At 37.8% G+C, this 12,402-nt stretch overlaps 1 protein-coding gene across 1 annotated transcript in view; it reads right to left on the reverse strand.

Moving 5' to 3' along the window:
- Positions 1-12,402, reverse strand: part of PHEX (phosphate regulating endopeptidase X-linked) — a 94,984-nt gene that overhangs the window by 8,240 nt on the left and 74,342 nt on the right. The window contains exons 16-18 of the mRNA XM_064707258.1: positions 4,828-4,882; positions 1,695-1,762; positions 203-333 (exon numbers count right to left, since the gene is read on the reverse strand). Of these exons, the coding sequence (XP_064563328.1) occupies positions 203-333; positions 1,695-1,762; positions 4,828-4,882 (254 nt within the window). The remainder of the gene's footprint in view (positions 1-202; positions 334-1,694; positions 1,763-4,827; positions 4,883-12,402) is intronic.

Below are 12,402 nucleotides of genomic sequence, written 5' to 3' on the forward strand. Positions count from 1 at the left end.
GTGGTATTTGACTGGACTAATCAAACCTGACAGACAATTTTTAACACAATTATTCATCTCAAAAAATCATTTGTTGTGAGAAATGAAGTTGGTAGTTTAATATTCTAATATATTGGGATTTATAAAAAGAGAACTTAAAAAAAAGCACAATGACCCAAACTCCTCATGTACCACTGTTTTCAGTCACTGGTGGTTTACATACATGTAAGCCAGCTTGCTTCCAGTAGTAATTGTTGTATTGATTAATCATGCATTTTGTTTTCTCTTTAAATTTTTCTTCAGAGTCAGTCGTCCACCAAGGGTCTAAATTTCCATTTTTGTCATATTTCCGACCTCAAAAAGGAAAGAAAGAAAACAAATGTTTTTGCAGGAAAAAGCTTTTAAAGTTTAGGAATCTATCACCTTGACAGAAATGAGAGGGGAATGTTCTCATGTGAGTGTGTGTACAGAATGGATATGATCAGTGAGCAAAATCTTGGCCCCCCTCAAATAAGCAGTGAAAAGCTGGCATTCTATTTATTGTCAATTTCCATTTCCAGAAAAATATAGTAATAACTAATGAATTCTACAGTACATTTTTTAATTACATAGTATAAGAGGCACTTAGCTTTTTTGCATTTTTCATCTCAGACCATATGTCTTTCATTTCTGACAATGTGATGATAACTAATTTATTATTAATTCTTCACCTGATCAGGAAACAAATCCATTCCATGAAAACTTCTAAAATTTCCACAAGGTTACAAATTCCCTAGAGATGTATTTATTTCTGTATTTGGAAGGTAAGACCTCGGCAAGAAGGAAACCAAACTTTATGTTCCTTTCTAACTGGCAGGAAACAAGGTGGAGATTAGGTGCTCACCTACACAAAGTGGGAGTTTATGAAGAAAAATGCCGCCATTCTGGAGTGTTTGCTGACACAAAGTGTTGTAGAGCAGTGCAAACAGGATATGTGGGGGGTTTTGGGTTTGTTGTTTGGTTTTGGTTTTGTTTTTTTTTAAGGTATTCTATATTGCACATCATAAGCAAACTCAAAATTACTTCCTAGAAGAGGAGGTTTGAGTTTCTTTCTGCCTGCATCTCCCTCCTCTCCCCTAACTTTCTCTCAGGAGCCCAATTTTTAAAAGCACTTTGCTGAGACAGCCAAACCTAGGTAGTGTCAATGCCCCACTCCATCCAGTTTGTCAGGACAATTGCATTGACATTTTATGACTAATTTTTTTTCCATCTCTCTTTTTTTTTTAATTTAATTTTAATATTTTGCAACACGGTTTCTGTTCCACTTTTGTTCCAGTATTGTATTTTAAAACTTTTGCAATTATCTTTTTAAAAATGTCAAACCTGAAATGAAACGTTTCCTTAGTAATTTTTATCAATCAGAAATTATCCCTTTGTCCTTCCCACTCTCTCGTCCCCCTGTTAGGACTTTCAGAATCTGTTGCTGCTTTAGTTTTCATTTAAGACAAATATAAAGAATCAAACTTGTGGCATTTCTTTTACCAAATAAAATCCAATTCAGACAAGCAAGATTCCATGTAAATAAATACAATCAATACAATTTTATCATTTTTTCATACAACTCAGCACCATTAAAAAAACCAAAACAATATAAATGCTACAGCATGTACAAGTCAGCTTTCTAATCTGTCAACTCTGTAAATAAAAAAGTTATCAAAGTGCAGTCAAATACTCACCATTGCTATCAAATCCATGAGTAAACTCATGGCCAACAATCACTCCTATGGCACCATAACTTAATGACCTGGAACACAAAGAAGCAGTTTCCTCAGAAAGTGTTCACAGTCATGAACATTAAAGGACAAAAGACGTCAGGAAAGATCATTATTGATTTAAAAATAGGCTGAGAAGGCACAGGATATGTGTCTAAAATTCAGACCTACACAATTTCGACTTAAAGATGTTGAAAGTCTTAATGTTAAACTCTTGTTTAAAAGTAACATTTAACCTAAAACTTTGAAAGCGTTGTGATGGTTCACTCTTCCAACCAAGCATCATATGGGCTCCACTCTCCTTCAGCTGACTGAATTCTGAATGCTCTCACTGGGAACAGGACAAAGTTACAGCTGTACCTACTCTGAAACAAAAACTATCTTTTGTAAAGCATTAACAGATCTCCATTCAGTTCTAAAAATAAAGGTCATATAATTCCCTTGCACCTGCCCTGGAAGAGGATGTGATACACAGTCAGATCTAAGGCACCTGGGAAACAGAGTAAAAAGAAATACTTTGTATTCCTGACTGACAATTAATTATATCTTCTTTATTATATCCCAATAAGCATGCTTTTAGGAGAAATAGGGATGAAAGAGGGAAAAGCTTAGGGCTTTATTACACCAAAAGCAGTGGGTATCATGGGGTAGGTGATTTACTCAATGTATCTTTCATTTGTGGAGCCACTTTTTGTGATTTTAATTATTTCAGTTATTGAGATGCTATACTTCAAAGTAGCTTATAGTATTTCTAAGACATTTTATTGAAATAGAAGAAAGGCAGAGGGTTTTGAAATAACATTATTGGACCTAATGATCCATAGTGCACTAATTGCTCATCTCAGTCATGCCCAAAAACTATTATATCATTTAATTCCCTCTGCTCCCATGAAAATCCTTCACTTTGTTTTTTTTCTTTCCTGAATGGTACTTTGCATGTGTTAAAATCTCCCCTACTGCTTTTTAGCCCAACTACTGTTACAAACCATCTCCAAAACATGCAGGTTCAAATTATATGTTTAAGCAATGGAAATATCATCCTTTTGTGTGACAAGTTTGTAATCTTGTGTAGCACACAGTGATAATTACCCCTAATAAATGCACTATGTAAGACTTGTTTTCCATATCTGAAGTAAATGGGTTATACAGGATCTTTTGCAGCTGGAGAAGTATAAAAATAATGGCACAAAACATGTAAAGAGATCTAGAAGAAACAAGCCCTATTACTAAATACATCTTATTTTTCCTCTAAGGTTCTTTGTCACCATGAGGGGCAGGGACAAAGAACAGGCTGGTGTTCTGCCAGTCTGGCTCCTTGGAGCTTTCCTTGGCTCCAAAAGATGGGGTTAAGGTTGCAGTGAATTTTGGCCTTTGAATTTGTGAACCCCAATGCAGCATTTTGTCCAGCTCAACAACATTTCTTCCAGGAATTTTGCCATTTCTGTTCATGCTTTTCATTTCTGGGCACAGTAGGGCAGAGATGGAAGGATAAGGTGCAGCCCAGCAGACACCAAATTAAAGGGGACTCTTCTAGGACTGGGGAGGCTCAGAACTGAAAGGAAGCTTCAGGTAGTTTGAAGTTTGTATTTCAATATATATGGCACTAGAGACTCACAATTGTGAATGGTGGCATTTGAGTGTTATTTTATTTAATGCACTGAGATGTAAAAGTGATAAGTAAGCTTTGCTTTCTGCAAATAGATGTAACTGGGTTTTGGTGGTTGTGCTGGAACTGGACACTAAAACGCCACTAAATGTTAAATATTTGCTAAATTAGTTTTTCAGCAGGCACTGGTGACTTTTTGGTAGTTTATCTGCTCCACTGCCATGTACTGTTTCTTCTAAGCAGACAGAAAACATCCAGAATATTTCAAGGACAAAAGCATTGTGTTGTCTGATATAAACCAGCTACATTTGTTTACTAAATTACATTTTGTTACGTACTCAAGCAAAACCAATTTAAGCTAAGGTAACCTTTAAGGAAGAGAAATGAGCAAAATACAATACTTTGAAAGAACCACAGTTTTATCACTATGGCAGAAGGTCAGAATACAGAGAAATCAGAAAGCAAAGCTGGTCTTCAATAACTACAACAGAAAATAAGTTCACCTTAACAAGAAAGGACTTTCTTCTATCCCCAATTACCACTCTACAAAGTCACCAGGCCCACAAGAATTCTTTTTGAATACAAATTAATTAGTTCATAAATTGAACGTGTCTTGCTACATATATTGCCAAATTTCCTGTTTGCAAGGACACAATCCAGATTGGATGATGGCAAACACAAAATGTTCGAAAAGTTTGATTTTTTTAAACAATGATTTATTAGGGATATGTTTCACCAGAAACTGGCTTTATATAACTGCAAAATAACTTTCAGAAACTGCCACCAGAAATTTTTCATGGTCCTATCCTACCCTAAAATAGAAAGCTATTGAACTGCACAAAAAGCAGTGATTTTTCAAAATTTAATGTATGTGACCTATAATTACCCTTCCTCAGCCTCACTGGCACATGGGCCTGCTCAGGCAATCCCTTATGCACATGAAGATATTCTCACGCACCTCAACAGGCACAGGCAAGGGCCCACTGCTAATCTTAGATATTAGCAGAAAGTGAACAATACACTGATAATAATTGGCTTCTCAGGGTATTCACTTCTGTTCAGGAAGTGTTAGTTATCTGATTTACAATTCCTTTTAATACCTGCCATGTGCACACTGCTGCATCTGCATGCTGTAGCATTGAAACTCTTGCACTTGGGTGCACTTAATTAGCAATTCCTGTGAGAAATCAGTCATCAGTTTAAGACAATAGCAACACATCCAAGGGTAAGAAAATATCACACAAAGCAGCACTTCTCAAAGTCAGCCCTTCCAGAGGCAACAGCAGGATCCAGCAGGAGAGAACACACAACCCAAGGACCAAGTTTGCCCTACAGCAAGACAACACAGATTTCCTAGGGGCTGCCTTTCAGTTGCCTTCAGCACCACAGCCTTCTTCTTTTCTCCCTCTTCTTTGTCTGTTTGTGTTTACAATATCTTTCCCAGTTATTCCTCAGTTCTAGGTGGATGAGGTTCCCTTGTGCACTACTTACCTAGGATACTCTGTTCCCCAAAAGAAAGGCTTTTGAAGTTCTCCTGCTGGGAATCCTGCAATGACAAAAAGGAAAAAAAAAAAAAGAAAAAAAGAAAAGAAAAATCTGGTGAGGTCAATTGAATCCAGCTGAATAGCTGTCTCAATGCCCAAGGATTTAGATTTTATGACCTCATTTGTTTGGCTTCAGAAGGTTTTTCAAGGGGAGCTTGCCCCTGGGTGGTAGAATGCAAGAGAGGATCTCAGAGAGGCAGCAGAGATCCTGCCACAAGCAGGTCTGAGTAAATGCATGTGTTCCTGTGAAAAACACACCTCAGGCTTCCTATGAAGGGTCCGGGATTATCCTCAGATGTGCTGACTGATCAATAGACAATACATAGGTAAAGTGCAGTAAGAATTAAAATACTGTTACCTTAGTGAGGCTTCAGTGAAGCAAGAAATGTGAAAGTGATAAAATGTAAGCCTGATTCTATTTAGTCTATGAAAACCAGAGGTATATGAACATACTTAGGCACTTTTGTAAGGGAAATCTGTAGATTATTAAGGCTGTAGGGTCAGTCTAATGACAGATATTACCTGGCTGCTTCTGGTTCTGGCAACTAACCAGCTGCCAAAAAAGAGCAATGGAGACACCCTGATGAGTGATGAGCTACTGATGTTTCACAAAGGAAACAAAATTGTTCCTCAAATTCAAAGTCACAGGTTTATTTTTAATTCCAGGGGGACGTTTTAGTGCCAGGATACTAAAGACAGTGGAACTGCACATGGTAAAAGTTTAACAGCCCAAATAATTGCTAAATAAAACATATACCCATGGTCAAAGTTCTTATGTGATAGTGAAAGGTGCCATCCTTCCAGGCCCAAATGTGGAATTTACTGTCTTGGGTCACAAATTCTCATCTATAGAGCACCTGCTTAGAAGGTTTACCCACATAGTCATCGCCTTGTTAAGGAAGAACATTTCCTCAAGTGATTCACTTGTTTTTCCAGGAATTCTTCATTTCCCTGTGGGTCCCTCTTCAAGAAATCACCTGAACACCCAGAACAATACAGAAACCATATTCATTTGATTCTAACCCTATTCAGTTTTTGGTTGATAGTTTGGTTATGGATTTCTTTATGTCTGAGATAAGTTGTCAGGCAAGATCTTTGTCTTTTCCTTACAAGGTCTTTAAAAACTTACTTTCAAATGAAAAAAAATCCCCAAAACAAACCCAGGATGCTGAGTGTAATTCATGCCAAGTGATGTGGCACAAGGCATGTCCTCCTGGCCTGCCCCCTGCTTTTTTCTGCTGCTCCTCCATGGCTGCCATCATTCCCTATCTGCAATTAGCTTATAAAAAGTGTGGGCTACAAAATTTTCTGAGTGTTGCCTGGTTTATTTATTTTCTTACTTCTCCAGATGTTGTTTTATTGTTTCAAGCATATAATTTTCTTTTCCAGCACTGAAAACCACAATTCTACCAATGTCAAGGACAAAGTTTTACTGATCTAACTGTCCTTGCCTCCCAGTGCACTGAGAGGATTACTTATCATGCATGTTTTGAACATTTTAAGCAGCAATGGTACACACATACAACCTGATGAAAATGCTTGTTAGGCTTTAAGAGCTGTGTTCAGAGCTGAAAATCTAGTTTGAACTGGTTCCCTCCAAACTCTGAAATTCAGAAAAGGTTTTGGAAAGCTTAGGTTCTGCTAACTCTAAATGATCCTATCCCCACAGCAGCAGAGGAGAGGAACTGTGGCCAGAATGAACAAATGAGCCCACACTGAAGGCAGTATGAACCAAGGCAGCACAGTCACCCACAAATCATATTTAATGTTCACACAGCCCTGGGAGCCTGTTACTGCACCAAGAGGCTATCCAGATCTTTTAAGTAGCTGCAATCAATTTTTCCAGGTATAAACTTGAAGTGAGTTTGCACTTGTTTGCAGTAGAGGTAATATGCATTATTTACAGCAAATTAGGTGCAAACCTTCACTCAGGCTTATCCAGCTGCACTAAATGTGTCTTCATAGAGCATTTTTGAAACACAGTCAGCTGTGAGTTAAGCCATGAGATAGTTTCACTGAACAAGTCAATGTGCATGAATGGTAGGAAGCTCCAGTGCTGCTCTGTACAACAGGTTGGTAATTATTTTACTCAGTCAGGATCCATTTTAAGTTAGACATCACTGAGCAAAGTGCTGGTTGAAGGAGTGGTTTCTGCTCATGGACATGTGTGAAAACACATCTATAGTTTGCACTAAAGGAAGCTCAGGAAGTATTTTCAGGCCAAAGCAGAGTGAGAGGCCAGTAGATTGTACTACACATTTCAGGAAACTGGAATACATTATCACCAGTAGGAATTGTTCTGTTTCATTTGGAGGGTACATGCTTTTGTGGTTTTGTTGGTTTTGTTTGTTTGTTTGTTTGTTGAAAGTGATTCTTGGAGAGCTAGAAAAGCAAGTGGGTCCCATGCTCCAGAGGTCAGCAGCACTGAGGGTGCTTGTCCACTATTCCAACATTGGAAGGAACACACTGAGAGCTGACAACACTTTTTATGCAGCATCTCCTTCAGGCAAGCAACAACTACATCATTGTTGGGAGGATCAAGGATAACAATGTCTTATACCCAGAATATCCTTAAAATTGTAACATGAGATTGATCACCAGAGAGTTTCTTATTTTGTGCTGATTTGAGTCCCTTGATTTAGGCAATTCCCCTGTGAAGCTTGGTTCTTTTTTTTTGCTTGGCATATTGCACCCAGAAGAATTAATGAAAAAACTCAGTGAGCTCATGGTAGGCTCCAGATGCAATAAATACTAATGGGATTATTTCTATGCCACTGGATTTCAAGCAGGCAATGGACAAATCTGAAGGAGTAAGACAGACAGACTTCAGGGAATTTCACATCTTAAGGAATAGATACAGGCAGTGGGAATGTATTTTGAGCTAACACTTGGTCACAAATTTAGCCTGTGTTATACATCTTTTAAAGCTTTCTCCCTCTACACAGCCCCAGAAGAGAGATACAGGCTGACAGTCTCTCTCTTTATACACTGGATTACAAATGCAGGCCCAGAGTCTATACCAAGGCCATTACTCACCAGCAGCTCACAGGAAGAAAACTGTGTTATCTTATTACAGACCCCACACAAACCCATCTGCCATCAAGACCTGGACTTGCAGAATGTGCTTTGACTACTTTCTTAAAACCTGCCTAAATTTGGAGCAATGCCACTGGGCTGCAGCACCATTCTGAGATGGGCACTGGTGTCACATGTCACAAGAGCACTGCTCTGTGGACAGCTGAGCTCAGGCTGTCACAGAACAGCACTGGCACCCTGCATCCATGCATCTTACTGGTGGCAAGGTGGGACAGCTGGGCTGCATCATCCTCAAGATGAACTTTGTGCTGCTGATCCCACCATACTAGGGACCAGCTGCTCTGATCACAGCCCTTCAAGCCCAGCAGTTCAAGGAGTTTTCAGTGCACCTGACCATCCTCTCAAGTGGCTGATTCTTCAGCAGTTGGTATTTGACCATGTTAAGGAAGGCAGTGCTGAAGTTCTTTCTAAACAATAAATCATTTTCACATCTCTCTCCTCCTCCACTGAGCTAGTAATCTCAATGTAGAAAGCTGGCCAGAGAAACTGTTTCCAGAATTTACGTTATCATGTACACAGGGATCATTGTGAGCCTGGCCAGCTTGTAATTCCCTGGATCTTCCTTCTTGAAGATAAGAGTGACATTTGCTTTCTTCCAGTCCTCAGGAACCTCCCCCAGTCACCATAACCTTTCAAAGATTACCAAGAGTGGCCTCATAATGATGCTGTGAGCTTGTAGGTGCACCCTGTCAGAGCCCAAGGGCTTGTGCTCTGTAATGAGAGTAATGGTCTTTGAAAGCAGAGGACTCTGTAGCCTCTGCTTCAATTCTTGGCTCAATTTCTCCCTCACCTGACAAGAGACTTTTTTCTACTCATGAAAAAGAGAGAACCTGGTGTTTACCAACCTCAGTAGGGCAACATGAGGAGAAACATGATGAGGTTTGTGAGGTGCCAAGGAATACTGTCTGCTAAGGGAGTAGGAAATGTGAAAACATCTGTTTTACAAGAAATTTAAGTCTTTATTTTATGAGGAAAAATCCTCAAAGGATTCCCCAGGGTGAGGGAATGGGGGCTAGGGGGAGAAGAACAAAGAACAAATTCTTCTATTTTATACATTCATAGATAGGAATTTTAGGAAGAAAAAATAAAGAATGGAGGTAAGGATCATGCACCATTGTTAAATTAAAGAGAATAGTGGTCTTTAGTAATTCAGGAAAATTGAAAATGAGGGCTCACTTAAGACACTTAAAGCTTACTTAATAACAGGGCTCAGAAAGTGTTCAGTCCAAATCTCTTAAGTTCATTAACCTCCAGGAAACTAATGGCACACTTGAAACTACTTCATCAATAACCTTCCAAATAGCCCAGTTCTTAAGGGAAGAAAAAATGCCCCATGCACATTCCCCTCATCCTGCCCTGGCCATGGCACCAGGTGCTGCTTGCCAGCACTTCCCTGGCTCCTGGCAAGATGAGAGTTCTCCCTTGCAGTTCCCAGCATCAGCGTCAATATCTGCATGATGCTTCCTGAAAAGATGAGACTTATTGGCTAATATGAGCCCTCATCTGTGGTTTTCTCTGTGGATGCTAATTTGAATGCAATTTTTAAATTCTGTTGTAGATCATATCTGCCTCCGGTAACATGTATTGAGGCCTCTCTCTAAAGAGGCCTCTTGACTTTCACTAGAGAACTGTAGTAACAGCACAAATGACTTAGAAGGAGCATGGATATAAACTTACAGAGATAATGTTGATATTATCTCTGTAAGTTTATATCCATGCTCCTTCTATTATCCAGTACATCTATTCAAGTTTACACGTCATGAGTGCATTGCTTATTTTTGCCTCAGTTCACTGTAAATCTCCCTTTCATTACTGTTCACATCCCACAAGTTGACTATTTTTATATATTCTAGAGGCATACATATTTACACTTTAAAAAAAATCCAAAACACACCAAATGTCTGATGAATAGTGTCTTTTATCCGTAACATATTCAAAGGCTAATATTTTAGTGCTATAATGAAATAAAACCTTTTCTTGAACAGAAGTATGCTAGCACCCTTTGATCATCACTTGTGTCTATTTTCAGCACATATTTGTTGACTGCTTTAGAGTGCATTAAAATAAACTAATCCTTTAGAAATTGTTTTTGGTGTTCCAATTATGATAATTAAAAAGATAGTATTCATGCTACTTAGATGATATGAAGTGCACTTAGATACATTTTGAGACTCTAAAGGCAATGACACATACCTGTTGTCCTTGTTAAGTACTTATAATTAAAGGGGAAATTGACGAGCAAATGCACAGAAAATTGAAAAATTATCCAAACTAGGATTAAAAAATAATTATCAACCATTATAAACATGCATAGTGGTTCCTCTAAGACACTTTGAATTATGGAAAAAGAGGAAATAAATAAATGAAACTCACATACAGAGAACATCAGAAGTTGTATAATATTAAGGTAAATTATATGCAAAATATTTTTTAACTCTGCTTTTTGTAGCACATCTCACCTTGATGCAGCTACTTATTTCTCCTTTGGAAATATTAATAGAATCATTGGGCATTCAAACTATCAGTAGTTTAGTAATGAAAATCAAAAAAAGCAACACCAAATGCAAAAGTGTTTGCACTAAAAGACAGCAAAATTTGGTACATCTACTGATATGCAAGATTTGCTAAATTCTCCCAAATCTAGTATTTTTTTAAATCACCCAGTTTCTATTCTCTGTTCATTTTCTCTTTTAGTGAAGTAAGACCTTTTTTCCAAGTAACTGAGTAGTCGAGTTAAAAACACTAACAGCCTGCCTGTATATGAAGATCACATGGACTTTGCATGGATATTCCAATATTTATGTCAGTGATACAGATTGCAGAGGAAGAAGAATTTGTGATCCTTCCATCAGTAGTGTCAGTGACATCCCTGTGCTCTGAACGCAGAAGGCAAAAGCAGCTGCCTAAAGCTCAGAAGTGCTCAGGACATCCACATTCCCCTTCCCTTGTGCAGGCACCTGATGGTTGCTCCTTTTCAAAATCAATGGGTCAAGGAACTGAAATTTTTTTTTCTCTAAACTTTTTCAACAAGCCTCCAGTGACTAATCAAGTTTGGAGTTACTGTTGTTTTGTTGATATTTTCACAGAGTACATTTCCATTTCCAAACGAATGGTCCTAATTTTTAGAATCAAATTTTGGAAGCGGGGATTTTCCAGTTCACATAGAAACTACTTTCCATAATCAAATTCTATTACACATTTTAAAATTCTTATTTCTCAAATTCTTCTTAGTAAACTCACTTATAAAGAGCAAAAATGGATGGGTGTTGAAGACAATAAAGTCCAGTTTTCTCACTGAAGAGCAGGGGCACTCAAGCAGATAGTGAAGAGGATATCTGATCCATTCACTCATTTACGGGAGTGATCAGTTGTAGATGTGAAGGTAAAGAGTTTCAGGCAACTACCTGTGAGGTAATTCTTCTGGTAGCACACATTCCTACCTTCCAGCAGCCAGAAGCAGAGGGAACTGTCCTCCTGGACTGGTTTATATCCCTCTGTTCTTTTGTAAAGAACAAAACACAAGAGATGTTGTGTTCTGTGTTCACAACACAACTCTTTTCAGTTCATCTGCTAATGCAGTGAGTAGCACAGACCCTCACAACAAGTCAACAATTTGCCAACAAGTAATTGGTTCCTACCTCCTTTTCTTATTTTAATCATTCATTAATTTATGAAAGGACCTTCTTTCTTATCCCATGACAACTTTCAGTTATTAGTATTGGGAAAGAAGCTCATCAATACTGTTCAATGGAAAAAAGCATATGTTCGTATCAAGCATACTTATCTGCTTTCTGAATTAAAAAAAAATGTCTAGTAGATTAAGAAAGCATGATTTTTTTCTAAAAGAAAAAGCAAAAAACATCTCACATTCTCAGATTCACTCTTCACTGTTATATCATATGCTTATTCATTCTCTATCCAATCATGTTGTGGTCACAACCAGATTCCTTCATATAAAGGCTAAAATAACTTGTTATGCAGATCCCTCTGACTGTCTTTTGAAAAATAGGATTTGATACTTATCACACCTATTCTTTCTGTACTGTATACCTGTGAGAATATTATCTAGTCCTTATATTTGTCATAGTTCCTTGTATGAATTTCTTCCAAAGTCCCTTCTATTGACACTAAATTTTAAATTATTTCTGAGACAAACCTCTCACAAGTAAAAGCTCCAGAAATAGAACTTCCCAAACTCTTTCAATGCAAAGAATTATCTTATTTTTATGCCTTAGAGACTCTCCTCTCTCAGTGAATTTGACAAATAGGTTTCAGTATTATTTCTTATACTCCTAGAAATTTGGTCCATGAAATATTTCTGGGCTTGCTGTATCACAATTTTATATCTAACTTGCTAGAGTTCAAGCTTAATTCTTATTCTCAAATGATTCTGGTTTCTGAAACTTTTTTTCTGTTATTTAACTAA

The sequence above is a fragment of the Zonotrichia leucophrys genome, chromosome 1, assembly GCF_028769735.1.
Source record: "Zonotrichia leucophrys gambelii isolate GWCS_2022_RI chromosome 1, RI_Zleu_2.0, whole genome shotgun sequence".
NCBI classification, from domain to species: domain Eukaryota; kingdom Metazoa; phylum Chordata; class Aves; order Passeriformes; family Passerellidae; genus Zonotrichia; species Zonotrichia leucophrys.